This window comes from Antrostomus carolinensis, unplaced genomic scaffold (assembly GCF_000700745.2).
Source record: "Antrostomus carolinensis isolate BGI_N321 unplaced genomic scaffold, ASM70074v2 scaffold14035, whole genome shotgun sequence".
NCBI classification, from domain to species: domain Eukaryota; kingdom Metazoa; phylum Chordata; class Aves; order Caprimulgiformes; family Caprimulgidae; genus Antrostomus; species Antrostomus carolinensis.
The window spans coordinates 1-19,751 of NW_010314337.1; the positions used below are offsets into that span (position 1 = coordinate 1).

Below are 19,751 nucleotides of genomic sequence, written 5' to 3' on the forward strand. Positions count from 1 at the left end.
CGTCCCTGGGGTCGGTGGCAGAGCGGCCGCCGCGGGAACCCGCCGTCAGCCGGCGCTGGAAGCCGAGGGGTCGCTGTTAACTGCTCCAGGGGCTGGGGAACTCCGGGACCCCCGATTTGGAAGCCGTGCCGGGAGGTCATGGGCAAGTGGCTTTTGTCTGGGTTTGCCTTGATTTCGTTAATCATCCTGCCTTTGTACGTGGGCACAGATAGGATCTATTGGCCATGTTTAGGTTATTGGATTTTTTCCAACCTTGCTGACATCTAACAACGCAGGTAAGGGAACATCAATGCACAGTAAATCATTGAGTCCATCACTGCTTTTCTGGGTGGGAAAACACCATTCACCTGTCTTTTCACAGCAAAGTCCAAAGAAAGTGTCTCAGTGACCGAGTAAGACTATTTTTCCCCCAACTGGAGTTTTATTAGTTTTGGGTTGGTTTTTTTTTAACTGGAGTAGTGCATTCTATTTTACTCTCAGAACCTATTTAGATTTTACTTAAATAGGCCAAGCTTTAATGCTATGAAAATGCTTTTCATTATATTCATAGAATATTTAAAATATCTTTAAGTGCTGTTGATAATTTGATTGTTTCCTGTGCTGTAAGTAGATTCATGTAGGTATGTTGCATTTAGAAATGAAGAAATCTGATGTGTTCTGTCAGCAAAACGGCTGCCCAACTCTAAATAATCTGGACAAATCTCTTATTTATGAAAGTTGCAGCACTTTTGACTTGGCAGAGATCTGCTAGGATACTTATGTAGAAATGTAGAAGACTACTTAGATTTATTTTTGTATCCTAACAGTAGGAAAATGAAAGCAGACGTCTTTCAGAAACATTATAAAATATTTTGTTATAGGACTGCTCTTTATTTTCTGTATCAGTGATATAGCACAGATTGACACAAACTTGACATTCCTAAACCTAAGCATCTCTCTAGAAGAATATTTTTATAGTAGCTAACAGGAGAGGTCATAGTGTCATAGCTAGCATAGGAGTAAAGGTATGATTTCTCAGTATGTAAAATCCAGCCACGCCTGTTTCCCATTGTTCTAAACCAGGTGTGCTTTGCTTTTTTTAATCCAAATGTGTAACAGAATATGAGAAAATCAGGTCCGAATACCTTATTTTTCCTCTATAAAAATATATGGGTACTTTTTGGTGAAATAAAGGAAGATTTGCATTCATGCCTTGATGCTTTGGCACAGCACCTTAGTGTTGTACGTCAGCATCTGCTGCTGACAAGTTGAGATGCAGAGTGCTGAGGGCTCCTTCTGCTGTGGGCTGAGAGGCCCTTTAATGGGATTCCTCTGGAAAGTTGAATTCTGATATGAAATGTTTCACATTCCATGGCTACAGGTAACCTTTCAAAATGCTACACAGGTGATAAGTTATGAAAACTATTTACTTCTCCCTAACTCCTTGTCAGCACTGTGTTTATGATGAGACTTTTTATTCCTTTCCTTAGTTGTTGTGCGAGATCCACGTGCATGGAAGGAAAAAACATGTTTCACAAATGGGAAAATGTGACTGCAAAACTGCTAGAACAGGCAGTGGGGAGTTGGAGTCATGCCTGTTAAATTATTTTTAACTTTGTGTTGAAACTTGATCAGATGACCTGTTTGTTGTGATCCGTCAGTGCTTCTACATATTTATTATCTTACAGTACTTTAGGGTTGCCAGGACTTAAATGTGGGTTGTCTTTTTGTGACTGTATGCATGTTTTAGTTTACCAGGAAATTTCACCTTGGTATGAGAACCAAAGATGGATCCAGAAGAGCAGGAGTTACTTGGTGATTACAGATACAGAAATTATTCTTCAGTGATCGAGAAAGCTTTGAGAAACTTTGAATCATCAAGTGAATGGGCGGATCTTATATCTTCCCTTGGCAAGCTTAATAAGGTACAGTGTCACAGGAATATTTTTGCATTTCTTTATTGTTATTAACTTTTCTGAAACTTACAGTATTTAACAAAATTGAAAATTCACTCAAGAAAAATAGTAGTTCATAAAGGAGGGGTAATAGAAGCAGCTAAGTCAGCATCTTTTATGTAAATGCAAGAAATTTTTGTAAAACCAACAGAAGTTTCTTTCAAATGGCATTTGTTTCCTTTATACAGCTAAGTTAATTTGGTTTTTGCATCGAAGAAACCTTCAGGATGCTGGTTACTTACTCTAGAGCAGCTAAAAATGTCTTTATATAGAACAGGAGGCCACACGTTTTAGTATATATTATAAGTCAAAATTTAAATGTAAAGATCACATTTACTTGACCATGCCTTTCTCTTGTATTTGAGGAAGTAACTGATTTGGTGCTGGTGGTGTCTTTTGTATGACCATGGAAAATATGGCTGAGTATAGGAAGAAAGAAAGACTTTTACAGAAAAACACCTAGGAAGTGTGTCCTCTCCTCCTGCCTAAGAAACAAAGTGTATGTTGTTTATGTCCCACTTGGTCTCTTTTAGCATAAAGCTCTTTCTGAGTGTACATGGGACAAGAGTAGTTGTAGTCGTTAAGGAAATGGAAGCGGGAGGAGGCAAATCCTGGAGAATTCACAAGGAAATGTCTGTTGTTACCCGATAGCTGCTTCACATGCCTTTCCTGTTGTTGCTAAGCCTTAATTCTACAGAGTTTTCAAAAGGGGGGAGAATTCATAGAATATCTCAAGTTGGAAGGGACCCATAAGAATCATCAAGTCCAACTCTTTGCTACTCGCAGGACTACCTAAAACTAAACTATATGACTAATAGCATCATCCACACACTCCTTGAACTCAGACAGGTTTGGTGCCATGACCCCTTCCCTGGGGAGCCTGTTCCAGTGACTGACCATCCTCTCAGTGAAGAATCTTTTCCTAAGGTCCTATCTGAAAAGCCTCTGATGCAGCATCCTTCCATTTCCTTGTGTCCTGTCGTTGATCACCAGAGAGTGGAGATCAGAACCCCTTTCTCCGCTGCCCCTCTTCATGAAGTTGTAGGCTGCGATGAGGTCCCCCCTTCAGCCTTCTCTTCTCCAAGCTGAACAAAGCAAGTGACCTCAGCTGCTCCTCATAAGCCTTGCCCTTGAGACCTTTCACCATCTTGGTCACCCTCCTCTAGACACATCTCAGTAGGCTGATGTCCTTCTTACCCTGAGGTGCCCAAAACTGCACACAGTGCTCAAGGTGGGGCCGCACCAGTGTGGTGTAGAGTGGTACAGTTACCTCCCTCAGCCAATTAGCTATGCTGTGCTTGATGCACCCCAGGACACAGTTGGCCCTTTTGGCTGCCAGGCCACACTGTTGACTCATATTCAACTTACCATCAACCCAGACCCCCAGATCTCTTTCCACAGGCCTGCTTTCCAGCCTCTTGTCCCCTGATTTGTATGTATAAGCTGGGTTGCCCTGTTCCAGGTGGTGAATCCTGTGCTTGCTCTTGTTAAATTTCATACAGCTGGTGATCGCCCAGCTCTCTAGTCTATCCAGAGCTCTCTGTAAGACCTCTCTACCCTCAAGGAAGTCCACAACTCCTCCTAGTTTGGTATCATCAGCAAACTTACTTAACATACATTTGATTCTTGCATCCAGATAATTTATAAAAACATTAAAGAGCACTGACCCTAAAATGGAGCTCTGGGGAACCCTACTGGTGACTGGCCACCAACCTGGTATACCCCCCTTTGATCCTGACCCATCAGCCCATTGCTCAGCCAACATGTCATGAACTTGTCCAGCTGTGTGCTAGACAGTTTCTCTAGAAAGATACTGTAAGAAACAGTATCAAAAGCTTTGATAAAATTAAAAAAAAACAAAACAGACCAAAAAACCCCACATCTACTGGCTTCCCTTGATCAGCTAGATGGGTGACCCTGCCATAAAAAGAAATTAAATTGGTTAATCAGGGCTTTCCCCTTGTGAACCCATGCTGGCTATGACCAATGACTGCATTGTCTCTCAAGTGTTTTTCAATAACTTCCAGAATAACCTTCTCCATAATTTTACCAGATGCTGAAGTGAGACTGACAGGCCTGTAATTACTAGAGTCTTCCTTCTGACCCTTCTTGAAAACTGAGACATTTGCCAATTGAGTTTTGTTAAGGGCAGCCATGTTCTTTCATCTTCAGAGGAGAGAAGATGGATGTTGCTCGTGCAAGAGGAGTTACGCATTTCTGCCTTCACTGTGTCATCCTGATGCCTATTGAGTTAATAAAGAGAGCTAGAAGCCTTCAGAATGCTTCTTGCAAAAGGGAAAATAAGAATTAGAGTGAGAGATTTCTTACCTGTGGCAAGAGGTAGGCTTTGATCTTTTATCTTGACCTAGATGAACACACTGAAAAGATTAACACCGATCTATCTGAAACTCTTATTCATGTACAGAATTGCCAAAATACGTAGCAGCATAGTAGAAACCAATCAAAAAAGCTTTTAGCTATTACTTCAGTCCATCTGCTGCGGTATTTTATGGACTTAATCATTTTAGGAGCTTAAGAACTGGTTCATCTGCTTCTGTCTGTTACTTAAAAATAAGGATGATATGTCAGAGGAATGTGCTGCCAAAAGGCAGATTGTGAAATAAGATGTCAATAGCTATACTCTTAACTCTTATGATTTCTTGGTCTCTTACATCCAAAAACATAAATATTGTTGTTGAGTTCTGTTAGGGTTGGAGGGAGGGTAGGTGTTTCTAAAATAAGAGCCTAGTTTCTTCTACAGTAATTTCCAAGGGTGAATGAATGAGCAGGGAGAGAATGGGTAGGAGGGAGCAGATAAATAGTATCTCAGTGATAAAAACATTTTTCAACACTGCACGTGTTTGTACTCAGGCACCTGGGTGTCAATAACTGGTGTGCAGTGATGCCTGTTATTAAGCAAATGTGAAAATGCTGAGAAAGGGAGAGAGAAAAAAGGATGGCTAAGATGAGGAGTTTTGGAAGTACTTTTCAGGGTTTTAGAGTAGCATGGAAGATCTCGCTTAAGTATATGTTTATTAAGGATCTTTGTATTGTTGACTTTAGTTGTGGGTGTTCTTGCTTATATAGGTGTAATATTTTCTGAGGCTTTTTCTCCTATAGGCAGCCTTCAACAATAATTTGCACTACTGAGTCTCACAAGTTAACACACACATGTGCGCTCTCTTATTTCTGCAGAAGCTCAGTGGCATTATAGTTTCAAAACAAGGTCTGAAGGAAGCAGCACAGGCTCTTCCTACTTAAAGATGAGGGGAAAAGAATGGAGGGAGCTGATCCAGATCCTTTTGGCCTTGACTGAAACAAGTGATCTGGAGCTCTTGCTGCTGTTACTTCTGGTGAAAAGAGACAGCTCTGTTACTTCTTCCTATTACTCCATAGCTACCAAGGTTAAACTGAAGGTTGTTTTTCACAGTTTCTCTGTTGCGTCTGTGGTTCTAACTGATGTTTCACAGTGACTTGTAGAACCAGGGAAGTAACAGAGAAACCAGTTGACTTTAATCTGAATGGTCAGCCAAACAGGTCAGTTTGTAGATCTAGAAAGATTATTTTTTGTCACTTCAGGGAGATGAGCCCTATCGAACTTCAGATGACTTCAGTGTGGACAGCTTCACCTTGAATCACTTTTAGGCAGAGAGAGGAATAAGGGGTTTTATTTTTTGTTGTTGTTGTTGTGACTCATCTCTTGCTATTTAAAGTAGGTCAGATGAGCACTGTCCTAAAATTGCGTATGTTCCTCACTGGTTTTATGCCTGAGGTGAGTTACTGCAGTTTTGCCCATGTTTTTTGACTGACCTAGTCTTCTAAGGTTCGGTAAAATGAATCTCCCGTGCAGTGTTCTGAACAGAACTGCAGGTACCAAGCTGAGCATGAGTGAAGAATGGAGAGAAACTGTTTTCTAACAAAAGCTAGAGTTGGCAGAATTTTCTAACTTATGCTACACCCCCGGTTTGTAAGAGAAAGATTTTTTAGGTTTTAATTTGGGTAGTGTGGGTGTTATGCATCATCATGGTAAAGGAGAAACAGTGGAAAGTAACGTTTATAAAAACTTATAGAAGAATATGAATGGACAGATGCAAATAAGTAGATTAAACAGGCAGTAAATAGGAACGTTAATGCTTTAAAGAGAAGCTTCAGCTTTGCCTTGAAACTTACTCGTATTCCACTTGTAAGTATCTTTATCTCTCTGCTTTGATTCTGTTCAAGCTCTGCTTACTATAAGCTGGTCATTTAGTAGCTGCAGCCCAGGCTGCTCCTGGCTTCAAGAAATAGGATTATTCTCTTCTGAGTACTGTTCTTGGATACAGCTTTGAGCCATTTTTTAATCATTTTTGCACATCTGTGTATCTTCACTGTTGGGAAAGCATTGTTTTGTGACTAAGGTTTTCAGGCATTCATTACAGATTGCTGAATCCAGAATACAGTAATCCTTTTCAATTGTCTTAGTGATAAAATGTGATTGTGCTATTGCAGATTTTGCCAGCTTGTTCCAGTGTTTTAAAAGGATCCAACTCTGTGAAATCACATTTATGCTTTGGTAGAAAAGAATGCTGGGGGGGAGGGGTGTTGTCTGTTTAAACCTAGAAATAGGTGGTTGGTTCATATGTGGGCTTGTTAGTGGAACAGGTGCTTTTAACATCATTTTCATATCCAAAATGCTCATCACTGTCTATTCAGAATATAAACAGGTACTTCTATTATATAAAATACATTAAAAAGTATTAACGTAGGGGGACCTCCAGGCAATTAGGAGGCTAAAAGTATTATGAAGTTAGGAAAATCCAAGTGCATAGTTTGCATTAGGGTTCTTAATCCAGATTATAGGGATGTATTTTCTAGAAATTTTAACTCTGTGTGCAGGCAAACAGTAGATGAGTGACAGTCTGCAAAATTAAAAACTGAGCAGTAGTAAATATTGGATTCCACAGCCTGCTTTTGTAAGGAAACTATGAAAGGAAGTTTTCTAAAAAGTCTGTGAAATTTCTGGATTCACAGAAGAGCACAAAATCTCACTGGGTTTTTGGCAAGGGAATATTTAAATCCCTCTGTTTCTTCAATTAATCCATATATATTAAAAAACAACAAAAAAAACCAAAATAACCAACCAGCCTACCAAAAAACTCAACCTGCATCTGCTTGACAAGAATAATGGATAGGATTTTGCCATTCATCAACATGGCAAAACAATCTCCATCAAAAATTTTTCAACAGGATTTGGATATCAGTGGTATGGAACTAACAGAAGCTTTACTAGTGACTGTTGCCACTGAGCCTGGCTGGCAAGCCAGTGTCCCTTTTCTGAGCAAGATGTTAATTGGTCACCATGAAATAAAATATGAAAAATCAATTGTTCTAGAGGGATTTATTTTATGTTTACAACATGATTGACTTGCTCAGTAGCGATAACAATGTTTGCTCTAAAAGAGCACTTTCAAACTGCTTTTTATCCTTGGGCATAACGCAAGTGTGTAAATGCACAAATAAGTTCTTGAAATACTATTTTTTAGTCTTTAGTCTGCCATTTCAAAATTTTGGGGGTTTTTTTGGACTTTCAATAGAAAATAACCTTGTTACTTCTTGCTTCTGTAGGCTTTTCAGAAACTTGAGGTGAATATGATCTCAACCAAACACTTGATCTGTTTGGAGGGGAAGGGGAAAGAGCACAAAAATCATTGCAGCTGCACAGCTATGGTTTGTTTCAGTAGTAACAGTGTTACAATATGTCTGTTATCAAGGGGTAGGAGACAAGAGGATTCTTCTGAAATTCGGATTTAACGAGCAAAGCCTAATTACACCAGTTGCGTCATACGAGAACTCTTGACTGCTACAGCTTTATAACAACTAGTGGCCGAATTGCAAATACAAGCAGCACTTGCCTTCTGTTGAAGGCAAGCCTTCTATCTTTCAGAAGAAGGGAAGCTTTGCCTCCTAATTGCTTTATGGAGCTTCACCACACCCCTTGCACAAATGCAATGTGCAGGACTAGGGATATTTTATAGATCTTTTTCCCCCCTTTTTTAATGTAACTCCAGCTGCTAGTTTACAGTTTTCTCACAACCATCTGTAGACTTCACGTTGCTATTTTTATGGAAACTGCAGCTCTGTTTAGAATTTTTTTTTTTTATCTACTTGGAAAATGAATCAGTGGAAAAAGGAATCACAGGCTCTCCTTTTCCCCTTGTCTTCCCAAGCTCTGTTGTCTAAAAGAAGAATTATAGTATCTCCTAGTTGAAGATAATCTTATAAATTGATGTATTGCTGCATTCTTCTGGAATTCTAGCTATGTAAATAAAAATATTTACTTGATTTGCTTGGTTTATTTATGTCTAGGTGAACTGATCTAACTGATCTCTAGTGGTGCTATAAAGTGGTGCACAATAACTTAAACCACTAATTGTGGAAATATTAGTATTCTCCTTTGTATGTGTGTCTGTGTTTTGTTTTAAGGCACATGTATACGCTGCTGCAATGAATAGTCTTCCCATTCTTCCCTTTATAACCCACAGTCAAAGAAACTCTGAGTATGCTTATGCATTAGAAAATGTTTAGTGTGAATGTATTCTGTAGGCAGTCACAAAGAAGAAGAACCTGTAAAAAGCTGAAAACTGGACATGCATGTAGACACAAGGCATTACTTTACATGTCTCATTTTTCCCTGACTTACTGACTGAAGTATTAATTTTAAAAGCCAGTGGTAGGTCAAATACTTGTTGGGTTTTTGTGATTGTTGATTTTTCACTGATCTGTGAAAACCAAGCCCTGGGATGATATATTGAGTGTGGAGTGCTTGCTAGCAGTTCAGGCTTCTCGAGCCAACCCTTACGAGCAGTTCCAGTGACATTTAACACTTCTGCCACCATAACTGCTCATGTGGAAAGCAGTTGGAGACAAGGGTGAAAAGTAGATCATGGGTGGGCTTAAGCTTGTATTTAAATAAAGACAGTCAAATTAAGCTCACAAGAATCAAAAGAATGGGTGAATAACAGATTTCAAAACCTGTGAACAGGGTCAGTGTTGGATTCTGAATGTGGAAGCAGTGGTTTGGGATGGGATCTTCATCTGCATACAGTGCCAGTGATACCAGGCTTGCTCCCACAACATTTATCTCCCTGTAACAGCTGAAATTATAATCTAGTCCTAGATCTCACAGGCAACTGATTGGTTTTTTTCAGTTATGGGAACTCAGGATATTTAAAAATCAATCTTTTTAGCTTTGCCTGTCAGCTCACAGAAACTAATTGGCATTTGGAAACATGTATGTTATCATGTCACTCATTTCAATGAACAGTTTTAGATCTGTCTGCTAATTAATGTCTTTCAACCCTTTTAAAATTCTTTGAGCCCTGTAATTCTGGGGAAGCTGTTACAAATCTGAACCCTTCAGCAAAGTAGCAGCCAGCCCACCTCTCTGCTGAAATGGCTCTTGGTGCAACCACAGTCTTCCAATATACTGCAGTGTGGTTATAAATCTCTTGTATCTGCTAGAAGATCAGAGACCACGGTTAACCAGGAACAACCATTCTTGAGAAGAGCTGTAGTTTGTGTTCAACCATGTATTTCATCAACCCAAATCAGAAAAAAAAATATTATGTACTTTTAAGAAGGAAGTTTCATCTCGGAATCAGTCTGATGTGTTGGGAAGAAACTCTCCTCAGTTTATGTATGAGGATCATAATAAATGTCTTCAAATCTTGCTCGCTGTACAGAGATGTCTTCTGATTCTTTAGGTGAAGCAGTATAGTTGGCACATGTACATGAACGTAGTCTTGTTCTAAGTTGGTCTCACCTACTGGGATATGGACATAGGAAGGTTTCAGAGTTAGCCAGGAGAAATACTTTACACTGAGTTAACCCTGATTATCCACTATTCAACTCCTAATATTCGTGGAGTGTTTCTTTCTCTTCTGACTAAATGTTTTGATGTTTGGGGAAGGAGAGTTCTTATTTGCTGGTGGAGGTTTTCTTTGCATTCTTAGGAAAGTAAATAAGCCAAACAAGATTTTTAATCAGATGGCATTATTTCTGTAATAGATCAGATTCTCTGGGTAATAAACAGTGAATGTTTTAATTTTCTACCTAGTTCATATTTAAATTTTAACTGACAGAATATTAAGATCATATTTGTTCAGTTTTAAGACTGAGAGAAAAAATATTTACCATTGGCATATATTTTTGTAATTACCTTCTTTTATATATACAGAGGGTGTGGGCAAATACATACCAACCAATATAAACAGCATGTTTCAAAGTCCAGCATTCAAGTAGTCTTCAAAGTTGTTACCAGTATTAAGGATTTCAGTCTTTTATATTGAAATAATATTACTCATGTAATGTATGAGTAAATCTCTCAAATATAAGAGGTATAAAAAGATATAAAAGATAACGCCACAAATGTATCATGGTTTAATTTCATATGTGAAATATTGCTGCATTCTTGGATTCTATTTTTTAGTACCTATTAAAATGCAGATCTCATGCTCATAGTGGGGGAGGGAGGAAGGAAATGAATTGGCTCTGAGTGGCATCTGTACTGGATGAATTTCAGAATGACATGACATTTCTGTTTACTGTTGTTACAGACTCTCAGCCTTTTTCTTCTTGACTAGAAGCTCTTTAGTAATAGCTGGTCTCTCAGTTTAGGCAGGGCAGCAAATGGGAAAAATAACACAATAATAATCTTACAGATTCCAGCTTTTCATGCCTACCACTGCAAAGAGTTAAATGATAAGTTGCACACACCTTTGAAAGATAATGGCTTTTATCTCTTCCTCTTACTGCTGATGAGAGTATTCAGCATTCAAGTGAATATCGTGATCATTGCTGAACTGTTTTGGTTTTTTTCTTGGAAATGAGCAAGGAAGGGTTAGTTCACTTGTCTGCTGCATTTTTCAAAACCTTTTTTCAGGCAGGACAGAAGAACCTCAAGTTTAAAACAATTGCACAGCCATAAGACCATGATTTAACCTTTGAGAGAGTCAAGAATTTGTCTAATCCTGAAAACACCCCAAATGTCAATCTGCATTGAAACATCTGTTCGCATTAGCACACAGTCATCAAAAGCTGAAGTGACATTTAATTGCAACTTCTTTTTTTAATTGTTTCTGAGTTGAAGAGAGATATTTATTTACCCTACTGAAATGCATGCATGGTTCAAGGAAAAACGTAATCTTTCCAAGGAAAGGTGCTACAGTTTTTTTTTTCCAGAGACCTGTCCTGTTTGCAATACTTAGTTAACTATTTCCTGTCCTGAGGATCTTTTACTTATACATCAATACACTGAGGATTGTTAATAAAGCTTACTGAATATAGCCACACAGAATTACAAATAACTTCTAAGATGTTGTTGTCCCATTTAATCATGCCTGCTTTGGTTGGAAGGTTTTTTGTTTCTATTTCAGCTATATGTGAAATTAAAATTTATGAGGAAAGATAGTTATTTAATTGTTACTTTATTTCCTGTCCTTAAAAGCTGAGATGCTCTTCTTGTTACTCCTCTACTTCCCTTGGAGATAGGATAAGGGTACCCTGTCCTGTACTTTGACTTCTTTTTCCAGACTCTAAGCAAAGTAAGACCAGACTTTTCTAGATTGCTCGTGACTGATTCCATATGAAAACTCAGTGGCAGAATTCTGCTGTTTCAGTGTAACAAAATGCATTTATGAGAAAAAAAATCTCTTGAATGCATTTAGTTCTTCTCAATGTGCTAGTAGGAAACCTTTGCATTCATCAAATACATCATCTTTTAAATTACAGCTGTGTATTCTCATCTCCTTTCTTCCACAGGCTCTTCAGAGTAACCTGAAGTATTCTCTATTGCCAAGACGGCTGATCATCAGTAAAAGATTATCTCAGTGTTTACATCCAGCATTACCTAGTGGAGTGCACTTAAAGGCACTAGAAACCTATGAAATAATTTTTAAAATTATTGGGACAAAATGGCTTTCCAAGGATTTATTCTTGTACAGGTAAATTTTCTTTAAAAGCATACACATTTCACAGTCTATTTTAGTTAACTAATTTTTTTCCTTATCCTTTTTTTTTCTTTTTCTTTTTTTTTTTAATAAAAAAAAAAAGCTCTGGTTTGTTTCCTCTGCTGGCGAATGCAGCAATGTCAGTGAGGCCTGTTCTTCTTGGTTTGTATGAGAAATACTTTCTTCCTCTCCAAAAGTCCCTCCTGCCTGGTCTTCAAGCCTTTGTAATTGGACTGCTGCCTGGACTGGAAGAAGGATCAGAAATTTATGACAGGTAAGAACTGATACTAATTCAAAAGCAGTATACAGTATTTTGCTTTCCTGTGAATTCTCATGAAATTTCTGTCAGCTCCCTATGCAGAAGGCTTGATAAAAGAGCTTCTAAGGGTGGAAGGATGATGAGTCCCTGAAAGAAGCAACAAATAGTGCTAAAGTAGGAAAACCCTTTCCCCTTCTATTTTCATCTCAGGAAGAAAAGAGGAGAGAAGAGGAAAAGGAGGGTTAAAAATAGATGTGCTGAGAGAAAAGAATAAAAACTATTTCTTAAAGCTCCTCTCAACTCCTAAATAATTAACCTGACTTCCCAAACTACTGCTCTGTCAATAAATTCTATTTAAATATTGTAACATGAGAGAGCAGCTGAATTCTTTCCAGTCTTTCTATGCCAGATACATACCCTCAGGTTCTGAAAACATGAGCAAGAGGCAGTTCTTCCAAAATCTATTTGCCAGGGGCACTCTTGGGTGCCCCTGGCAGTAATGACAATGGCATTAAGTACGATAAAGTCAGGATCAGGAAGTGTGCTGAGAGGAGCTGCTCAGCACCCATTTGTGTAGTGGTTTTATTTCAGTTACCAGAACTGTTTTGTAAGATCTTACAAGAACTCAACCACTGTATGTTTCATACAAATGTTTCTTTTCTTAGAGTCACTAAACTTTGCATTGGTAATGTACTTCCTTCTGTATTACCAGTCTGGATGTGTTGGCTTTTCTCTCTGCCCTTTTTGAGTCCTTAATAGCTGTCTGTACACTTAAAAAAACAAAACAAACAAACAAACAAGAGAACCCCACAAGATATGCTAGGTTGCATAAATTACACTTAGTAAGCAAAATACTTCTACATCTAATGCCTCTTTTTAAAAACAAGTATTAAGTTGAATGCTCATATCAGTTGTTGGAGTGGCTAAGAGTGGATTACATGTGTTCCCAGCTTGGTGAGTAGCATTCAGTTGCTAATTCCAGAACATCAGATTTATGGGCAAGTACATACCTCTTATACATCTGCTGTAGAAACATGAATTTTAGTGTGTTCTTTTGGTCAGGCAGGCTTATAAATTATGGTGTATTGTTTTCTCTTTCCTACAGCGCTAGTGCTGGGGCCTTAGAGGAGAAAGGGGATCTCTTGGACCTAAGTCTCTGTCTATCTGGAGCCTTTTTAGGGAAACTGAACTTATTTTGAAATTGACTAAATTTGAAGTAGAGAGTTAATGGGAACTGCAGATTAACTTCCAAGATCTGACTTACGGTTTTATAACTTTTTTCCCTATTCATGACAGCGTTGTTTTCCTCTTTGCCTTGGACAAACAGGATCACAGACAAGAAATGACCATATATTTCACTTTCAAAGATTTAGGCTAAAATTAATTTAATATTAATTTGTGAAATATAAAAATTACATGAAATATAAAAATTACAAAACAAATCTTTCTTTAGTTTACTCATTGATCCTGAAGAAAGACAGACCAAGATATCTTTTTGGAATATGTGTTGGATTAAGTTTAAATTCAGCTTCATGAGAGACCCTACTGAATGTTTTCAGAAGGGGACTAACACCGATACATCCCCTACTGTTCCCAAAAGTGGCAGAAGTACTAGCTCAGGTCATGATTCAGCCTAGATGCTATTTCCTTCTTAAACACACACATATGCCTGAATTTGCACACACACACACAAAGTGGAAAAGAAAAGATTAATTGAGGGCTACTTCATAAAGAAATGGAAAAGCACATCAGATTTGGGATTCTCTTCCCTCTTCTCTACTGGACTTCTCCCTCTTTTCTCACTTCTACATTCCTCAAGTGAAGTTTAATTTCCCACAGTATACTAAAATACCAGAGTGCTGACAGACTTACCAAAGCAGAGAACATACGTTCAGTCATAGGACCTCCAATGTGATTGCCATTAAACTAATTTCAATGTACCAATCCTGGGTGCAGTAACTGACAATGTGTCATTTTATCTCATGGTTTTCTTCATTCGGTGACTTACAAATTGAGCCCATTGATTTGTAAGTACAAACATGGGCTATCTTCCAGTTCCCACACTGATAGAATTGACTTTCAGAGTCTAGCAGCAGCTTAAATTATTTCCAGTTCAGCATTGCACACCTCTGATAATAAATATTTTGCAGTTAGAGCTACTGCAGTAATTTGGTGAGAGCTTAATGTTTGCAGATAAATACTGGAGAAGTTTCTAAAGTATGCACAGAAACATTTCATTGAGTGTGCACAGTGACAAAGGATTGAGTGGTTTTTGATTATTTTCGTACAGTCACATGCTGGCTATTGTCATGTGGAAAGGGCAGTACTGATAATACAAAGATGAGGAAATTAAATTATGTCAACTACAATACTAGTTCTGTGTATAATTTCCTTTTTATGGTATAAAACTGAACTAACAAAAATCTATTTTCTCCTGTCAAATATATTTCCATACAGAACAGATGCTTTGCTTGTGAAACTCTCCTTATTGATGGGCCAAGAAGTGTTCTATGGAGCACTCTGGGGTAGTGTCCTGGTCAGCCCATCCATCAGGCTACCTGCTTCTCTTTTTGTTGTCAGTCATATCAACAGAGAGCTGACTGGAAAACAGCAGAAGTACATGCTCGGCACTGATTATAAGCTCACGGTGAGTTCATTACACTCCTTGCAGAACAGTCTTATCTACCATCATACCAGCATGCTAGCAGATTGTGCCTTCTCAGTATTAAATTAGAATTACATGCTCTTAAAAATATTTTGGAGAGAGAGAGAGACAAAAAGAGGGTGAAAAGTCCACAACTTGGAATTGCTTAATATGGTTACTTGATGGGAGCATCTTATCTGAAATGTAGCAGAGAAACTCCAGTACAGGTTTTGGTTAGCCTGCAGGACGCAAGTCATCTGAAGCTTCTGCAGTTTTTGGTAATTGGGACTGCATATAGCCTTAGAAGACTTTCAAATTGGAAGATAAACCTGACGTCTTTTCTCTAGCTGTTCTGAATTTGCATTTAAGGTTGAAGACCAGCTTTTCTGTAATACAGTATGTGCAATGTTTAATGAGGATTTCTCAAAGTGTTTGCCATCCTGGAATACAGTTCTGAAATTTAGTATAATTTTATTTTTTCAGTAAAATGGAAATTTTCAGTAAGTAGTAGTTTATGTTAAACTTCAGTGGTGGAATAACTGTAATTCTAGTTAGAGTACTTTAATATCTGCATTTTGTGAGGCTTCACATTCTGTCTCATGGCTGGTGATGTCACACTGTGACACTGTGTATTGTTACAAAACCAAGTATTTCATAAGTATTAACGATTCTTTGAACAGTATTCCACAAAACTTTTTTTTTTTTTTTAATTCATTTTTGGGGCAGGAGTTAAATGACTGAGTAATTATCCTCTTATTTAAAAAGATGTTGTTCACGGATAACCAAGTTTGCTTTCTTTCCTTCTTGTGATTACTAACAGTGACTGTAGTTTAAATGTTATCATGAAGTAAAGCACCATTGTGCTTTCTTTTCCTTTTGCAGATAAAGTCTTTGTGTGTATCAGTATTGGATTCTAACGTCCTTGTGCAAAGAAACACTCTAGAAGTGATTCTCTTCTTCTTCCCATTTTATACAGCTTTGGTAAGAGGACTATTTTTGTGTTGTCTTATGCGCACTTTGTGCGGGAAGGTGTCTTCTGTGAAACCCATCCAGCTCCTACCTCTGTTATTGCCAAATGTCTGACTTTTGTAACTTCAAAATCAATGAACAGACTTTGCAGTTTCTTGTTCCCTCATCAATTTTAATAGTAGAGGAGACTCTGCTGCTTCTCAGAATCCTTACAGCTTCAAATGGAGATGTGCTTTCATAGTCAATATTGTGTGATACTTGGAATGTGCTTAAAGTATTCAGGCTGGAGAAACTGCATATGGAAGAAATATCGAGCTCCTTTTTTAAGTAGCATTTCAGCATTTGGACTTGTCTGTGCTAAACTCATATACTTCTGTTAAAGACTAGGAAAGAAAATATTACTTGAAACAAAAGCTGTTCCCCATCATCTCCTGAGTAACCTAGTAGTAGTCAGTATTTTGAAAGTAGAAGTAATTTAAAGTTTTAAGGCATAACATAATTAAGTCTTTAATATTTTTAGCTGAACTGTAGCTCTGTACCTTAAATATGGAAATGATCACAATCATATCAGATTCCCTTTCCTGAGATTTTTAGTACACACAATATTTTGTTGTTGATGGTTTTTTGCCTTTTTTTTTTTTTTCAAAACATTAACAGCTGAAAAAAAACCTCATTAACAATTTGACTTGTTTCAGTGTTCATAAACAGCTAAAGTGTCTTTGTTTTTCATCCTAGGACCACAACGAAAGCACTATTCTATTGCACAGGACTGATTTAGTCTATATTCTGTCAGCAGCTACACAGACATTGTTGAGGAGAGACATGTCACTCAACAGAAGATTATATGCATGGTTGCTAGGTACTGTACAATATACAGTGATATTCAATATTCTGATACCTAAGAGTTAAAAAAAATAAAAATCAGTGCTTAAAAATGTAACACACTTTTTCAGCAGTTAATGAATGATGACAAAATAAGGGTTGTTTTGTTGTCATTTCTTAAGTACCTGTTTAATGAACTTGAGCATTCATTTGGCAAACAGGTCTTTTCTTCAGAGGTGAATTCATTTCACTGTCCTGAATCACATGGTATCTGATGCGTTATTTCTGGTCCCATCCACAGTTCATTCTGAAGTGGTTCAGTGGACTGAAGGGAGTGAGACACTATTTTAACCTTGCTCTTCTGGAAGTAGTAGTCTATTAATTCCTATGTGAGCTTAATTGTCAGGGAGGGCCTATAGCTTCTCCTCATCTTTCTCCTTTTAACAGTGTAAGAGGAGGCTAAAGTAACAGGACAAGAGCTGCATCCATGTAGTTGCATGAAGGCTGACCTTGCTGACCCCATGTCTGAATCTGGCCTTGGTTTTGACTTATATTCCGTATAGCATATATGAATGCCTCAAAGTGTGATATGTGGGCTGTCCCTGGGCAGTGCATGAGTTAGTTCCAAGCAAAGTGTTGAAATGACAAAGGTTAAAAATACAGTGTAATTTCAATATTTATATAAATGATGTGTGTGTGGTGCTCTGTACTGCAGTGTTTCTCTGTACTCCTGATGCCTCTGTTTATCTTGTAGGCTCTGACATTAAAGGTGGTACTTTTGCTCCAGACTCAGCAACTTCTGAAGACCATGCTATTTATTTCTTTGGAAAATATTCTAAAGATCTTTTGGTTGAGGTTGGTGTTAATTGTATACAGATGTATACATCTTTATATGATCTTTATAAACGTTAGCACAAACTACATCTAGAATTGTTGACTGTGCCACTTGGTTTGTCCTTTGCTTTCTGTCCCTAAAGACAGCATCCTTTTGGTGCTTATGTTTTCATCTATCTGAATGCTTGCTGTGCTGTATTTACTCAATATCATGTGTGCTTATAATACAAATAGAATCTAATGAAACCAAATGGTAGCATCTTTGATGAACTACCTGAATTATTTAAAAACGCTTCTCTGAATAAGATCAGCTCTTGAGTATGGATGATGAGAAGATGTCATTGATTTGCCTACCCTGTATGGAAAACTGAAGTTCAATTGTAGTTGGTACTAAACAAAATCAACTTTAGAAACACTTCAGGTCTTAATAAAATGGCAATCTCTCTTCTATGTATAATGTTTTTATGTTTTCTTTTTACTAGAGTTTGATTGAAATTTTACATCAGAAATTCCCAGAGTCTGATACAGAGGAACAACATCAGGCTTATCTGAAACCCTTTCGCATCCTCATCAGTCTCCTTGACAAACCTGAAATAGGTAATACTGCTTGTCACTTCTGTTGTGACTGCTAACAACTGTTACAACTTGGTGTTCATTGCCTTTGACAGCAGGACCCAAGACAACACCCTGCACAATTCTTCCTAATTCTGAATATGTGTGCGTTGTGTATTTGCATGCAGGGGGCTATGTTCCTTGCCTTGGACCTGTTCAGAACGGTGCTCTGGAGCAGGCACCCTCTTCAGCTTATCTCTGGCTCTTTGGCAGAGTGCTCCACTGTGCAGCATGGATGTATCCTAGTGAGGGTAACTCTCTTCCATGCCCAGAACTGTGATCTGAGGAGCCAGTTATAAAGAACCACTTCTGCCCTAGTCTCAGTATTCTGCTCAACTCATTCCTTGAAGCTCATTCTCTAAAATACTGTCAAGCCTCTTTTTGTTCTGTCTTATAAAGCAGCTTCCATGTGGAAAACCACCAGCACTACTGTGGCCTGGGTTTGTTTCCAGTGCTTTGCTGTGCTTGCAGGCCTTCCTCTACACGTCTATTAGACTCTCATGACCATGTTGCTTTTCCAGACAGTGTAGTCCCACAGGCAGCTAGCCTATGGTGGCACTGCTGCCAAAGCGGGCGGTACCACTTACCTGCGGGTGGTTCAGCTGGAAATAAGCTGTTATGGGTGTGGGGAGGTAGGGATGCCTCTGTCAGTGGCACTGCCAGCTTGTACTGGCCTGATACTGCTGTGCTACAGTTTGAGACTTAATGACTGAGCTGTGAAGAATTTTCTCCTCTTTCTTGGCTGTCACCTCTGTCCTGTTGTGTACAGGAAGCTGCCAGCACCAGAAGGGTGAGGCTCTGCTGGCCCTTGTTTTAAAGGGCAAGTTCTCCTTTCTGCATCAAAAAATTAAGCCGAAGTGACTTGACAGATTTTGGATTTAACAGTTCTCTGTAAGAACCATGTACAGATAAATCTTTGAATTTATATTCTGTGAATCTGACAGGTAGGAGAAGCCTATGGACTGGTTAACTGATATTTGTTAGAAGTTGATAGAGTCTTAACAACTGACTGTATCCCAAACTGGTGTTCTAGGTATTATCCTGGGTAGGGGAATGATGTTACCATTGACTAACCCTGTAGACTTAGAATTAAAATCATGTACTGAGACTAAACACTTGAGTGGCAGTTGGTTTTGCAGGCTTCTGTATCTCGTAAGCTTATCCTCTTTCATGGGTCAGAAAAAGTCCTTTTAAGCACATTTCCTGTTAAAGAATTATGAAAGCACTGCCAGGAAAAATAAGGATTCTGTATTGCTTACCTAACAAATGAATGATACCTTAGTAGAAGTGTTTGTTAATCTCTTTATAAGACAGTGATGCTAATATTTTCTTCTGCTGGTTTTATCTTTTTTTTTTTAACTGGATTTTTTTAGCTGTTTTTTTGTTTGTCTTTTTACATCTATCATAATTAAAGCCTCTTATATAAAGAGGTTTTGTTTCCTGACAAAAATGCTGAAAACACAGGTGACTAAGGTTGTTACATTATAAATTTCTTGATTAATCTAATTTAGAAAATAGATGACAGATACTACCCTATTGTGTTTTACTTGGCTGATGCTCAGTGTTAAGCTGAATTACAAATAAGGGTTATTTAGCTGAAGTACATTGTACAGTTTAATCTTTCTGTTCCAGTCAGCACACAAAATATAACTTCTCAAGCCTTTGACTTTCATTTTTTGAAATGGATTTAG

At 38.1% G+C, this 19,751-nt stretch overlaps 1 protein-coding gene across 1 annotated transcript; it reads left to right on the top strand.

The window, feature by feature from the left end:
• Positions 1–1,766: 1,766 nt before the first annotated feature.
• LOC104524666 (protein dopey-2-like) lies at positions 1,767–18,045 on the top strand (the record flags this gene model as incomplete). The annotated part of the gene is made up of 8 exons (XM_029084874.1): positions 1,767–1,904; positions 11,733–11,914; positions 12,024–12,194; positions 14,637–14,826; positions 15,706–15,804; positions 16,528–16,651; positions 17,369–17,469; positions 17,931–18,045. Coding segments are annotated over exons 1-8 (1,120 nt in total), but the record flags the coding sequence as incomplete, so codon positions are not given.
• Between the last annotated feature and the right edge of the window lie 1,706 nt (positions 18,046–19,751).